General features: G+C 42.5%; 1 protein-coding gene across 1 annotated transcript; it reads left to right on the top strand.

Annotated features, from left to right (window-relative positions):
- The first annotated feature begins 1976 nt into the window (after positions 1-1976).
- On the top strand, positions 1977-13080 carry ZFP69B (ZFP69 zinc finger protein B). The gene is made up of 5 exons (XM_066269510.1): positions 1977-2374; positions 5045-5127; positions 6917-7043; positions 7294-7389; positions 11823-13080. The coding sequence occupies exons 1-5, from the start codon at positions 2248-2250 to the stop codon at positions 13004-13006; spliced, it is 1617 nt and encodes a 538-aa protein (XP_066125607.1). The 5' UTR covers positions 1977-2247; the 3' UTR covers positions 13007-13080.
- Positions 13081-13944: the final 864 nt, after the last annotated feature.

Raw genomic sequence — 13944 nt, 5'->3', positions numbered from 1 at the left:
TTGGTGAGGGCTCTCTTACTGGCTTATAGATAGTCCCTTCTTCCTAAACTTTCACGGTGACTTTTTCTCAGTGCCTGCACCTTCAGAGAGAGAGAGAGTGAGCCCTATGGTGTGTGTGTGTGTGTGTGTGTGTGTGTGTGTGTGTGACAGAGACAGAGGGACAGACAGACAGGAAGGGAGAGAGATGAGAAGTCAATTAGTTGTGGCACCTTACTTGTTCATTGATTGATTTCTCACATATGCCTTGACGGGGGGGGGGGGGGGTAGGACTACAGCAGACCGAGTAACCCCTTGCTCAAGCATTGACCTTGGGCTCAAGGTGGTGAGCCTTGCTCAAACCAGATGAGTCCATGCTCAAGCTGGCAACCTCAGGGTTTTGAACCTGGGTCATCCGCGTCCCAGTCCAACACTCTATCCACTGCACCACCACCTGGTCAGGCTGGTGTCTCTTAGAAGAACACTACTTCTATGGGATTAGGGCCCACCTTTATGATCTCATTTAATCTTAATTACTTCCTTTCTCCAAATACAGCTACACTGGGGTTAGGGCTTCAACATATGAATTTGGGGGAATGGGTGGGGTGTCACATTCAATCCACAACAGCTAGCAAGCACCTCATAGTTTTACTCTATTTTCTAAATTGTTATTTTTGTAACTATTGACGTAGAAGTATGTATTTGGAATGACATACTACTATTTTGTTGAGTTTGCAAAACAAAAGCAGCATTACAGTATAATCATTTATGCAAAAAATTACATTAAAAATGCATGAAAAAACGTAACTGCTGTGTGTGAGTGAGTGCCAGTACATGTGTGCACCAGTGTTAGCAATCAATGGTTATCCCTGCTTGGTGAGAGTATACTTATTTTGCTTTTGTGTATTTTCTGAAATTTCAGAAATATAAGGAAAGAGACTAATGTAAGTTATTGAATACTAGAACAGAAGCCTGCCTGATCACGGTATTCTCTTAAAACGTTGGATTCCGTTCCATTTTCAGTCTTTTCCGCATGACAGTGGTATGGATTCTTTTATACCAACGTTGTTTCGACAAAAAAAAAAAAAAAAAGGTGATACAGATGTTTCCCTTTTGTCAAGGGTTTCAGACCTCCTCACAAATATTTTCATGGCTACTCTTGGCGGAGGAGAGCTGGTTCTATTCAGCAGTCTTTGGGTTCAGGCGGACAAGAACCTTCTTGTCCGGTACCTTCTGCAGCAGCGGGGCTGCTTCGCTCTGGGTTGGGATCTGGGATGCTGCAAACCGAGCGGTGGCGGGCCGCGGGGCGAGCATCCCGGGAGGCGCCCGCGAGCCGCGCACAGCCCCGGAGGACTCTGGGAACCACGCGCGGTGGCCCGCGGCCGCGCAGGCGCACCGGCCCGGGACGCGCGACCTGGGAGCATCTTCGCGTTGCGCGGACACCAGCGGGCGGCTGCCGGAGGGCAAGGGCGCACGGTACGAGCCGGTGAAGGGGTGAGCGGGGACTCTCCCGGATCTGGGGAGGGGACGAGCTGGGAAGCGCTGGTCTCTTCCCACCCGCTGTCTCTCGGGAGCGCCGGGAGGCGGGCGCAGACAAAGACTGCGAGGAGGGCAGGACAGGGCGGTCCAGCCCTGGAGCAAGGTGTCCCCCGCCCAGTTAGAGGGGGAGGAAACAGAATTAGAGGGTTTGCCACAGCGGACAAGTGAAGGAACTGAGATTCACACCCAGATCCTTTTTTATTGCAAATCTCAGACTATTTAAAACGTCATACCGCTTAAAACCATTGGGTTTTACTCATCTCTATGCTTGGTGACACCAGCACAGTGTTTAGGACCATGTAGGCTGTGTACATACAGGGTTTCTGTATTTTTTGTAAAAATTGTTCAGTGATTCATGCAAATTCTAGAATTCTGACCATGTGACTGAGCCTTCTAGATCCTTTTGCTGACTAATGTTTTCTGTCCAGCATCACTAGGGGAATATAGAGGTGACGGTTAAGGATAGATACCTGGAACCTCCAGTTGCCTGCTGAGGAGACGGGGAGCTCAAGATGGGAGGTATTCCTTGAGAACCTTGACATTGAAAAGCCGAGACTCTGGAGGATTTTGATGCTGTATGTTCCTCGGGTTCCTGAGAGGGAGGATACTCATACCACTGTGAATCCTCCATTTAGAGTTTCTGGCAGTGTCCTTATCAAAATTGGACAAGCCCATTCAGGACTCTGCTTTGTGGGCTGATGCGAGAGTCCTGAAGGGAGTGCTGAAGTCATCATGCTACAGCAGCTTCTGATCACCCTGCCCACCCAGGCGGACACCTGGGTGAAGCTGCTCCATCTAAGAAAGGCCAAGGAAGGGGCGCCCATATGGGAGGATGTGACTAAGAAGTTTGAAGGAGAAGGTGAGAATAGATTGATGGGTGGGAGGGAGGAAAAGCAGCATCCTCTAGTGTGAGAAGGAAGGTAGATACCTGAGCAGGAGCATCTGTTGGGGCAAGAGTTGAATAAGACGTCTCTTGAGTTCTCGATTATGGATCCTGGCCTGGGATTTTTCTGAGTACTGGTGATTGGTTCAGCCTAAAACCAGTATTTCAGTGTCATGGCTGTCTGTTACTTCTTTTTATCTTTTCCATGGGCATGTGAGGGAAGGTAGACTTGCCTGATTTTCATTATTTTACATCAAGGAAATGTGAATCAAATGAGAGACCTGGCCAGGTAGTTGGTGGTTAGATCAGAAGTAGAAGGGAGCAGGAAGAGTACCAAGTAAGCCTGGATGGAGAACCTTGTGCTAGCTAGCAAGGAAGAGCTCAAAAACTAACGGACAGTTATCAGATGGATGCAAAAGCCATGTTCAGAGGGCTTCTTCCACTGGACAAATTTGGGATAGTCTTAAGTGTCCAAATTGTAATACCTTTAATGAATAGAATTCTACAAGTTCATGATGACATTTAAAATAGAGAAAGTATGGGGAGGAAACTCACTTGCCAACATTGGTAGTGATTGACACACTTGATTTCTTACTTTAAAAATAGATTATTGGTCCTGGCTGGTTGACTCAGTAGTAGAGCATCAGCCTGGCATGTGGATGTCCTGGGTTCAATTCCCAGTCAAGGCACACAAGAGAAGCACCCATCTGCTTCTCTACCCCTACCCCCTTGCTTCTCTCCCTTCTTCTATCTCCCTTTCTCCCCCTCCCTCCTGCAGCCATGGCACAATTAGAGCAAGTTTGCCCCAGCTGCTGAGGATGGCTCCATGGCCTCTACTTTAGGCTCTAAGAAGAGTTTGGTTGCTGAGCAATGGAGCAATGCCCCAGATGGGCAGCGCATCACCCCCTAGTGGACTTTCTGGGTGGATCCCAATCAGGGCACATGTGGCAGTCCGTCTCTGTCTTCCCTCCTCTCACTGAATAAAAAGAAAAGAGAGAGATTATTTGGGGAATGAACAAAGCATTACCTTGCTTTTTAGATCATTTCCAATTGTTGAGTAAAAGCTCTTTACAGAAAACACCTGCTAATAACAAATGTACATGGAATGATAGAATATTTCACTGTAAATGAAATAATTGAAAGGTTGATGGAAACAGGATAGCCACATGGTGTCAAAGTATCACCCCCACAAATTACTTGCTAAATGCCAAGGAAAGAACAGAATTTCCAGTGGTGAGATCTGGGAATCAGATCTTAGCCAATGTCCCAGTGATGAGATAACCTGACATTTTGTGCCTTCTGGTTAATGTCATATAAAGCACATAGTATCACCCCTGAAGTATTCCTGTCAAAAAATGTTTAACCTGATCCTAAATTAAGCTTAAAGGCTGAACTTCTGGTTAAAAGAAAGTAAGAGGATAGAGAGATAAGGATATAGTCAGACTGTCCTAGTCTCTAAAAAAGCTAGTCATGGAAAGGGGGGAAATACTATTCTAGAGTAAGACAGACTAGAAATAATCACTTTGAATGTAGGAACCTTGATTTGCTCCTGGTTTGAAGAAAAAAAAATCCAGAATAAAAGATAGTTTGGAAACAGTTGAGGAAATCTAAATATGGACTGAATATTTAGAGAATACTATGAAATTATTGTTAACTTTCTTAGATGTGACAAATAGTATTGAAGTTATATAGGAGAAGATCTTATTTGAGGTATTTGGGGATGAAGTATCATGAGATCTGTAACTTTAAAATGGTCCAGAAAAAATATGAATAGATGAAACCAATATGACAAATTTTGACAATTATTGAATGTAGGTGGTGGATTTATGAATGTTCAATATTTATGATAAAAAGTTGGGACAAAGATATAAGGACAATAATTTATGTGCCTTCATTCCTAGGTTTTAATACCTCAAATTGAGTCAGTATTTCTTGAGTTCTAGCAACCTGGCAGGATGATGCTTAACACTCGTAGGTTGGAGGGAAAAATGAACCATATACAGTATCTAATCATATGCTCACAATAGTCTCAATTGAGGGAGTTAATTATAAAAATAAACATAATAGGCAGACTGAGACAGATACCAGAGTATAGATAAAAACCAAGCCTTTGGGGAGGACAGGGAGAGCAAGCTCTCTTCTTATCCAGGTTATCTGAGAAAATGTCACTTGAAATGGTCCAGGAGAATACTTCAGTTTTTCAGCAAGTATGACTTGGAAAGTACTGAGATGGGTGCTGTCTAGGTACATTTCAAGAATGGTTAATAGTATGATATGGGTGTGTCCAGTGGATGCAGAATGGTGTTTAGAGGGAGAACATACTTGGAGAAGCAGCTCTGGACTGGCTGTGGAGGATCTTGAAGTCCATGGTGAAGTGTTTGAATTTATCTTGTCAGTGGGAAACTGTGGATGATTTTTGAGCAGAGGACTGGCCTGATAGAGCTGTGCTTTGGACCAGCATTGACACGGGGAGGAGTTCACTCCCAAAACAGTGCGCTGCTTCCCTCGTTAGTGAGGCTCCAGTCTGCTCTGGAGTAGCTCTAAATGGCCCTCTCTAAGAGAGGGGCTACATTCAGTAAATCTGCAGGCAGTTTTTCTGTTTGGGCAGTTCGGGGAGATGCAAACCTAACCTCTTTCCTTACCCAGCTCTGCTATCTCAGGATGCTGAGACCCAGGGAGAACGTTTTGGGAATGAAGTGACCCCTGGGCCCCTGACAGCAGAACCCCAGGTGGGTTGGAGTTTCCTGTCACTTTCTTGAAATTGCTTTTTCATATTTTAAGAGCCCTGGAATTTGATTTTTTTAAACTTAACTTCTGGGTTTAGATTTTCTTAGCCTGTTTGAAACCAGGTTACATCCACTGATTTCAAAGGTAATTTCCCCACCGGTTGTAACCTTCCTCAGAACCCCCTTTTTTCTAGAAAACCTGTAGCCAATTACCCAACAAATTTAAAAATCATGCTGGTGTGTGTGTAAAGGTATGTAATGTAGTTTTGTTTTGTTTTTGTTTTTTAAGATTTTATTTATTGATTTTAGAGGAGAAAAAGAAAGGCAGTGGGAAAAGAGTGGGAAGCATTAATTCATAGTTGCTTTCTTATGTGCCTTGATCGGAAAACCTGGGGATTTGAACTGGCAACCTCAGCATTACAGGTTGATTCTTTATCCACTGCACCACCACAGGTCAGGATATAATGTAGTTTTTGCCTTTAAATCTCAGGGATGACATCTGGGGGAAAGAAAAACATTTTAAGCAGCATTTAAAAATGAACAGAACCAGGGAGATGGAGATGTGTATACTTCATTCATGACTTTTAAGAGAGGATGTTTGGTCACATCCTGGAGAAGAAATTGTAGCTGAAAAGAAAAATGGGTAGAGAAGCCACTGGCCAATCACGAAGAGAACAAACTAAATCGGCTGAGCAGAAGAGGAAGGAGAACGTCTAAGAGCAGTGTAACTGTCCGTGTCCCATAAATGAACTAATCAGAAAACCAATGGCACTGGCAAAGCTCTAAGCCACCAAGCCCCAGAAATGCAAGGAAATTAGAGAGTAGTCAGAGGAAACCGATTTAAAGGAGGTATTATAGGACAGAAGTGTTTTAAAGTGGGGTCCTCTTACCTTTCAACCTCACATGGTTTAATCCCATGTCTTTAACCTTCTTCACCGTCAGCCTCATAGTCAAATGCATTCCAGAATTTACAGTTACATAAAAAAGCATTAGAGACCTGTGGTGGCGCAGTGGATAAAACATCAACCTGTAACACTGAGGTCACTAGTTCGAAACCCTGGGCTTGCCTGGTCAAGGCACATATGGGAGTTGATACTTCCTGCTCCTCCCCCCTTCTCTTTCCTTCTCTAAAAATAAATACATAAAATCTAAAAAAAGCATTAGAATAGTCCCCATATTTAAGAAATTTGTTATTTCAGTTTTTTGGCTTTGGGTTCTCTTTGCATTTGGGAATATGTTTTTTATAAAAATAACTGTCAAATGGTTATTTAATTTGTGATTATATTATAATTTGTAGATGATACACAACAGGCACTTGTACTTCACAGTACAGCGTCTGCTTCCATCACAGGTCTTCTTCACTAGGTGGAATTCCTGCTCCTTCCAAAAACAGGCTATTCTCAAGTACATTTCTTATTAACAGAAATACCCAGCCAAGGGCGTTTTACCCAAGCTGACATGTTCTCATTGCCACAACTCTTTCAGCCCAGCAGCGGTCCCTGTCTTGTCTTGTGGCCTTTGCCTCTTTGAACTCTCCCCTTTCTCCTTAATCTAAATTACTATACAATGTTCTGTGACCTTCTTTACTATTTCATGAGTATTTTGACTTCTGCCAAATTGTAAGCTGTAAAAACAACTTCCATGCTCTCAGCATTGTTTTGTAACCTCTGTCAGAGAATCAGCCAATCAAGTGGATGTTTGGGAAAACTTAACTAGAATCTTGCTTAGCATTAGGCAAGGTCAGAACAACTTCCTGAACTCAGCCTGAAAAGGAACATATTTGATGTTCTAGGAACTGTTAACCTTCAAGGACATATCTGTGGACTTCACCCAGGAGGAGTGGGGGCACCTGGCCCCCGCTGACCGGAATCTGTACCGGGAGGTGATGCTGGAGAACTACAGGAACCTGGTCTCAGTGGGTAAGGACGGGTTCCCCTTCTAACTACAACCTGCCTATTGGGAGAAAATCTTTATTTGTAAGTTAAGTGCTAAGCTTGGGCTTTGGGTCCTCTATTAGAGGTTTCTAGTTCATTCCAAATACTGAGTCAGGATTGCTGGGGGGTTTGTTTGTTTGTTTTACTTGATTTGAGAGAGAGAAAAAAAACACACATTGATTCTTAGGATGGCTTTAGACCTTAGTACATACAGTGTTTTCTTCTCCATGAGCAGGGTATAAGCTTTCCAAACCTGTTGTGATTTCCCAGTTGGAGAAAGGAGAAGAACCATGGCTGATTGAGAGAGAGATTTCAGGAGGCCCAAGTTCAGGTAAGAGCAAGGCACATGGGCCCTTTGTTATGTCCTGTCTGCCAGAGTTCTGCTCAGCGGCTTCTTAGGCTGTGGGGAAAGGCTGAAGCCATCTGGGTGGGACCCACGAGAAACCTGACTGCCACTATTACCGCTTTCCTGCACTTGCTGCTTCTCACTTTCTCTGGAGTCAGAGGAAGATGCCTTTCTTGTCCAGGTTAGCCTTCTTCACCATTTCATCTGACCTGACTTTCACAATTTTCTTGCTTTCTCCAGCATTCCAAACCTTACCCTGATCACAGTCTCTTTCTCCGTACATTCAGATATCCATGGGTCTCTCCTCATTAAATGCAGCACTCTTCACCGGCTTCTCGCATTATTTTATCGTGGTTTTCACTTTCTCTCATGATTCCACTTAAAAATTTTTCCTAAAGCTTATTCTATGATCATAGTTTCAATTCTGATTCTTTTTAATTTGTGTAATTCAACTTTTTATTTCAGATAATTTATGATTCTCTGAATAATAACCACAGAATTCCTTCTTGCAAAATCCAGTGGCTTATACCAGTCTTCTTCCATTTCTTTTTTCTTTTTTTTTTTTTTTTTTGAGAGATAGAGACAGGAAGGGAGAGAGATGAGAAACATCAACTCGTAGTTGCATCACTTTAGTTGTTCATTGATTGCTTCCCATATGTGCCTTGCCTGGGGGGCTCAAGCCAAGCCAGTGACACCTTGCTCAAGCTAATGTGACTCTGGGCTCAAGTCAGCGACCTTGAGCTTCAGACCAGCGACCATGGAATCATTTCAGTGATCCCACACCCAAGCTGATGACCCTGTGTTCAAGCTGTTGAGCCTGTGCTCAAGCCGGTGACCTTGGGGTTTCAAACCTGGGACCTCAGTGTCCTAGATTGATGCTCTATCCACTGCGCCATCGCCAGTCAGGCTCTTCTCCAACTTCTAAGAATAGTAATACTGACAGCAATTTACCAACCTGTCAGTAGTGTGCCTACTTGATCCTCATCTAACAAATGAGGAAAAGAAGACACTTAGGTTAGGAAATTTGTACAGGGTCACTTAGTTATTACAGGGGTACTTGGGTTATGACACAGTTCCATTCCTATGACAGTGATGTAACCTAAATTTTAGTGTAAGTTGAAACACACCCCAGCCTAAGTCACTTACCTCTCTTAACACAGTTGTAAAATCATAGGCTTTCCTCTTCGAAGCACTACCATCTGGACTCTGACTTTTGTTTAGGAGCCACAATAAGGGCCAAAAAGTCACCAAACAAAGCAACACAAACGGAACACTTGCACTTTTAACAATCCAAAATGGCGTAGGTAAGTGCACTGGGGGACACTAATTCCCTTACTCATATTCTGTGTTACTGCATCTTCTTCCACCGCACGCAGCCAAACTAGTTCACCCATATAGTTAGTAAGTACAACACTAACGTCATATGCCAAAATACTCATGTCTCAATTTTTTAAAGTTTTTATGAGAGTGAGTGTCGTAAGTTCATATTGAAATGTCATATGTCGAGACTGTCGTAACCTGAGGACCCTGTACTCGGTAGTCAGTATTTGAATTCTAATCATCTTGACTCCACAAATTGTGTTCCTATGGCGCCGTTCTACATGGCAGCGTTAGGCTTATCATTTCCACCTTCATCAGGATAGGCTAAATTACTGTAGCAAATAGACTCTAAAATTTGGCTCAGATAGAATAGGAATTTCTTGCTCATGTATTGGTCTGGGGAAACTGTTTAGTTCAATGGGTAGATAGTTCTTTTCCACCTGATGAACCTGGAACCAAGAGTTCTTCCACATGATGGCCAGAAATTCCGTGCCTGTCTGTGAAAGAGTTAACAACCCTGATGTTCTGTGAAGATGACAGACCCAATTATCTTAGTCGAACTTGCTTACGCTCAGGGTGATTTCTGCCTTAGTAGTCTCCAAAATAATTCTATAATATTTTCACCAGTCCCCAAGTGTGAAAAGATTGAAACCACTGCCCAACCGCCTCCTCCTCATCTAAATTTAGGTACCAGTAGAGAAGCTCATGTCAGATTCCTTATGGGCCAGCCTGGAGTGGCTCACATCACTTTCACTCTCATTTACTTAAAGGGGGAGACCTCTGTCACTCCACTCAATCAAATTCAAGGAAGATTAGGAAATACAGTATAGTTGTGTGTTCAAAACTGGGGAGAACAGACTTCAGTGAACAGCTAGCAGTCTCGGCCACAATCCCCGAGGAGCCTATTTCTTTGCAAACTTCCACAAATGTATTGTGATGGCTTCAACTATCCCTTTGATACTGATCTTCCATATTTTCATCTTGGTCTTATACATCCATATGAACTCTATTTCCACATATCCCTGGTATTTATTACATCTCTGTATAGATGCATTTTTAACCCAGTACATCCAAAACCAGAAGCCATCTTCTTTCCCAAGCAAGTTTCTCATCCTGACTCCTCCTGTTCCTTCTGTCCCATGATATTCACAAGACTGTGTCATGCTTTATACTCTCAGTTCCCCCCTCATTCCCCATGGTTTCTTCTTTGATATTACCTGTTAGAGCCTCTTCTACTCTTTGTCTGTTGGTGCAATGCCAAGCCAAGTTTACCTCATGCCTATTATGATTGCTAATTTCATTTGAGGTCTTATTTTCTTTTGAATCATTTTGAATGTTATTGCCAGATTTGACCACTCGATAGATGACATTTATCTTGTTTTTACCTTAAAAAGAAAGTTAAGTGATTCACTATTTCCTGTACTAAGTAATCAAAACATCTCCACTTGTTTTTTAAGTTCACTCTGAAATTTATCCAGCAGTTACTGAGCACCGTGTATATGCTGTTACTAAAGTGAAGTTAGAAATCCTGGGGGGTGTGATTCTGCTCTGAACAGGAAATAATGGTGTTTTAGGATGGCAGGGCCCAGAGTATATGGATAGGAATAGAGGGAGAGTAAAAATCAAGGAAACCACCTCAACCAAATATTTGTGTCATGTACACTATAAATAGAATATATCTTCTCTAGCCTTTAAGATTTTTAGTTAACATTTTGGTACAAATGACCATTTTTCACCTCTTATCTAGGAAGAAATCATGAAGATTGATAAAAATCCAGTGAGGTTTCAGGGAAGGGCACCTACGTTTGCTGAGAGCACACATGCCATGACCCAATAATTCCTCTTTAGTCAAGCCTATGACGTACTTACAGGAGTGTTCACAAATGTATGTATAATGAGCAGATGAAAAATTGGAGACACTCTAATTATTTTTCAGTAGGGAAAAGTCAAATTATGATATATCCATGAAGTGGAATGCAATGCAATTAAAACAAACAAACAAAAAATGAGATAAATCTAATGTATAGACATGGAAGGGGGCCCGTAAGATATAGCTGAGTTAAAAAACAAAACAAAACAGATACAGAACTCTATGTATACATTGATCCCTGTTTTGTGCAAATGTACATATATGACCGTGTATACATAAATGCAAATAGTCACATACACATATTGTCGGGGAATGATGAACGAATGCATTCCAAAATCCTAGGAGATTCGTGGGAATGGGATGAGATTGAGAGAGGTTCTCCATTTTTGGTGAATACATTCTTGTTATTTAATGTTTTATCTTAATGTGTAAAAAGGATGAGACAAATGCTTATACAGTATTTTTCAAAAAAGAACATTTTGTCATAGAAATATGAACTTGAGAATATGGTGTTAGAATCCACTCTTCTTCAATCTTCTCTCTTGATATTTGCCCTTACAACAAGGTTCTCTTCTTACTCCATTTCCTCTTGCAATTGACATGGGAGAATGCTCCCAATTTCTTTTTTTTTTTTTTAATTTTTTTTTTTCCTGAAGTTGGAAACGGGGAGGCAGTCAGACAGACTCCTGCATGTGCCCGACCAGGATCCACCCGCCATGCCCACCAGGGGGCGATGCTCTGCCCATCTGGGGCGTTGCTCTGTTGCAACCAGAGCCACTCTAGCACCTGAGGCAGAGGTCATGGAGCCATTCTCAGCGCCCGGGCCAACTTTGCTCCAATGGAGCCTTGGCTGTGGGAGGGGAAGAGAGAGACAGAGAGGAAGGAGAGGGGGAAGGGTGGAGAAGCAGATGGGCACTTCTCCTGTGTGCCCTGGCCGGGAATCGAACCCTGGACTCCTGCACGCCAGGCTGACGCTCTACCACTGAGCCAACCCGCCAGGGCTAATGCTCCCAATTTCTTAAAGTCACCTCACATATTTCTAACAGCCTCCTTTAATCATGTCCTTGCTTCCTTTCATATTAGTTTTCTAGACTGCAGGATCATTTGAAGACAGTTCAAGCTTTCTGTACCTAGTATATGTTGTTTTTTCCTCCTGTTCTCACTATAGCCGTTTATTTTTTTCAAGTGCAGCAAATATGGGTCATTTGTATTTTTGGGTTTCTTTCAGACTTGGAGAGTAAAACGGAAACCAAAGAGTTAACCTTAAAGAGTTACATTTCATGGGAAGAATTACACCATGGTCTGATGACGGAAAGGTCCACAAGAGGAAGCACTTTGTATGCCACATTTGGAAGAGTCTCCAAATGTAATAAGTTAGAAAGCTACCAGGAAAACCAAGAAATGGGTGAGGGGCAAATCCCCTTGATCCACAGGAAAACACACACTCAGGTGATAGACCAAGAATCTAACAGATTCAAGAAGAGTATTAATGTGAGCTCAAAAGATGATTCAGGACCAGTAGGTCCTCCAAGAAAAAGAGACCATAAATATGATATATCTGGGAAAAGGAGTAGATACAATTTAGACTTGATTAATCATTCAAGGACTTATACAAGAATGAAAACCTTTGAATGTAATATTTGTGAAAAAATCTTCAAACAGCTCATTCACCTTACAGAACACATGAGAACTCATACTGGAGAGAAACCTTTCAGATGTAAAGAATGTGGAAAAGCCTTTAGCCAAAGTTCATCCCTTATTCCACATCAGAGGATCCATACTGGTGAGAAACCCTATGAATGTAAGGAATGCGGGAAAACCTTCAGACATCTGTCATCTCTTACTCAACATGTTAGACTCCATACTGGGGAGAAGCCCTATGAATGTGGCGTGTGTGTGAAAGCATTCAGCCAGAGCATTGGGCTGATCCAGCATCTGAGAACTCATGTTAGAGAGAAACTCTTTACATGCAAACACTGTGGAAAGACATTTTTCCAGATTAGACACCTTAGGCAACATGAGATTATTCATACAGGTGTGAAACCCTTTATTTGTAATGTATGCAGTAAAACCTTCAGCCATAACACGTACCTAACTCAACACCAAAGAACTCATACTGGAGAAAGACCATATAAATGTAAGGAATGTGGGAAAGCCTTTAGCCAGAGAATACATCTTTCTATCCATCAGAGAGTACACACTGGAGTGAAACCGTATGAATGCAGTTATTGTGGGAAAGCCTTTAGGCATGATTCATCCTTTGCTAAACATCAGAGAATTCATACTGGAGAAAAACCTTATGATTGTAATGAATGTGGAAAAGCCTTCAGCTGTAGTTCATCACTTATTAGACATTGTAAAACACACCTAAAGAATACCTTCAGGCCCTGGCCAGGTAGCTCAGTTAGCTAGAGTGTCAGCCCAATACACCAAGGCCATGGGTTCGATCACCAGTCAGGGCACACATAAGAATCAAACAATGAATGCTTAAGTAAGTGGAACAACACTTGGTATTTCTCTCTCCCCCTCCTTCTCTAAAATCAATAAATAAAAGTTAAAAAAATACCTTTAGCAATGACATGTGAAATATGTTCAATATCAAGAAATTAGTGGTTTTATGACTTTTGGATTTTTAAAACCAATTTTTTATTGGTTTTATCCAGTTATAAATGTTAGTTTTCATATTAAATGAAAACACATATTATCATCATTGTTTCAAAAAAGGCATTTTAATATTTAAAAATATAGGACAAGCCCTGGCTGGTTGGCTCAGCGGTAGAGCGTCGGCCTAGCGTGCGGAGGACCCGGGTTCGATTCCCGGCCAGGGCACACAGGAGAAGCGCCCATTTGCTTCTCCACCCCTCCGCCGCGCTTTCCTCTCTGTCTCTCTCGTCCCCTCCCGCAGCCAAGGCTCCATAGGAGCAAAGATGGCCCGGGTGCTGGGGATGGCTCTGTGGCCTCTGCCTCAGGCGCTAGAGTGGCTCTGGTCGCAACATGGCGACGCCCAGGATGGGCAGAGCATCGCCCCCTGGTGGGCAGAGCTTCGCCCCTGGTGGGCGTGCCGGGTGGATCCCGGTTGGGCGCATGCAGGAGTCTGTCTGACTGTCTCTCCCTATTTCCAGCTTCAGAAAAATGAAAAGAAAAAAAAATAAAAAAATAAAAAATAAATAAAAATATAGGACAGATATGATCATAAAGAACTATCTTTGTATTGAATTAAGTCAGCTTTATGAAAACCTCCTAAATTTGTCTTTATTTTTCTTATTTCACCATGAGTCAGTGAAAACTTCATCATGGGAGGTCAGTGATCTGTGGACTGGCTTTTCAGAACCACTGTTTTAAATACCTTT

The sequence above is a fragment of the Saccopteryx bilineata genome, chromosome 3, assembly GCF_036850765.1.
Source record: "Saccopteryx bilineata isolate mSacBil1 chromosome 3, mSacBil1_pri_phased_curated, whole genome shotgun sequence".
Classification (NCBI taxonomy): domain Eukaryota; kingdom Metazoa; phylum Chordata; class Mammalia; order Chiroptera; family Emballonuridae; genus Saccopteryx; species Saccopteryx bilineata.
Note: the sequence above shows the minus strand (reverse complement) of the source record. Positions and strands in the feature narration are given on the sequence as shown.

Coding starts and splice junctions, on each gene's coding strand:
- ZFP69B (XM_066269510.1), top strand. CDS start 2,248: ATGCTACAGCAGCTTCTGATCACCCTGCCCACCCAGGCGGACACCTGG. Junction 2,375..5,044: donor TAAGAAGTTTGAAGGAGAAG/GTGAGAATAGAT, acceptor TTCCTTACCCAG/CTCTGCTATCTCAGGATGCT. Junction 5,128..6,916: donor CCCTGACAGCAGAACCCCAG/GTGGGTTGGAGT, acceptor TTGATGTTCTAG/GAACTGTTAACCTTCAAGGA.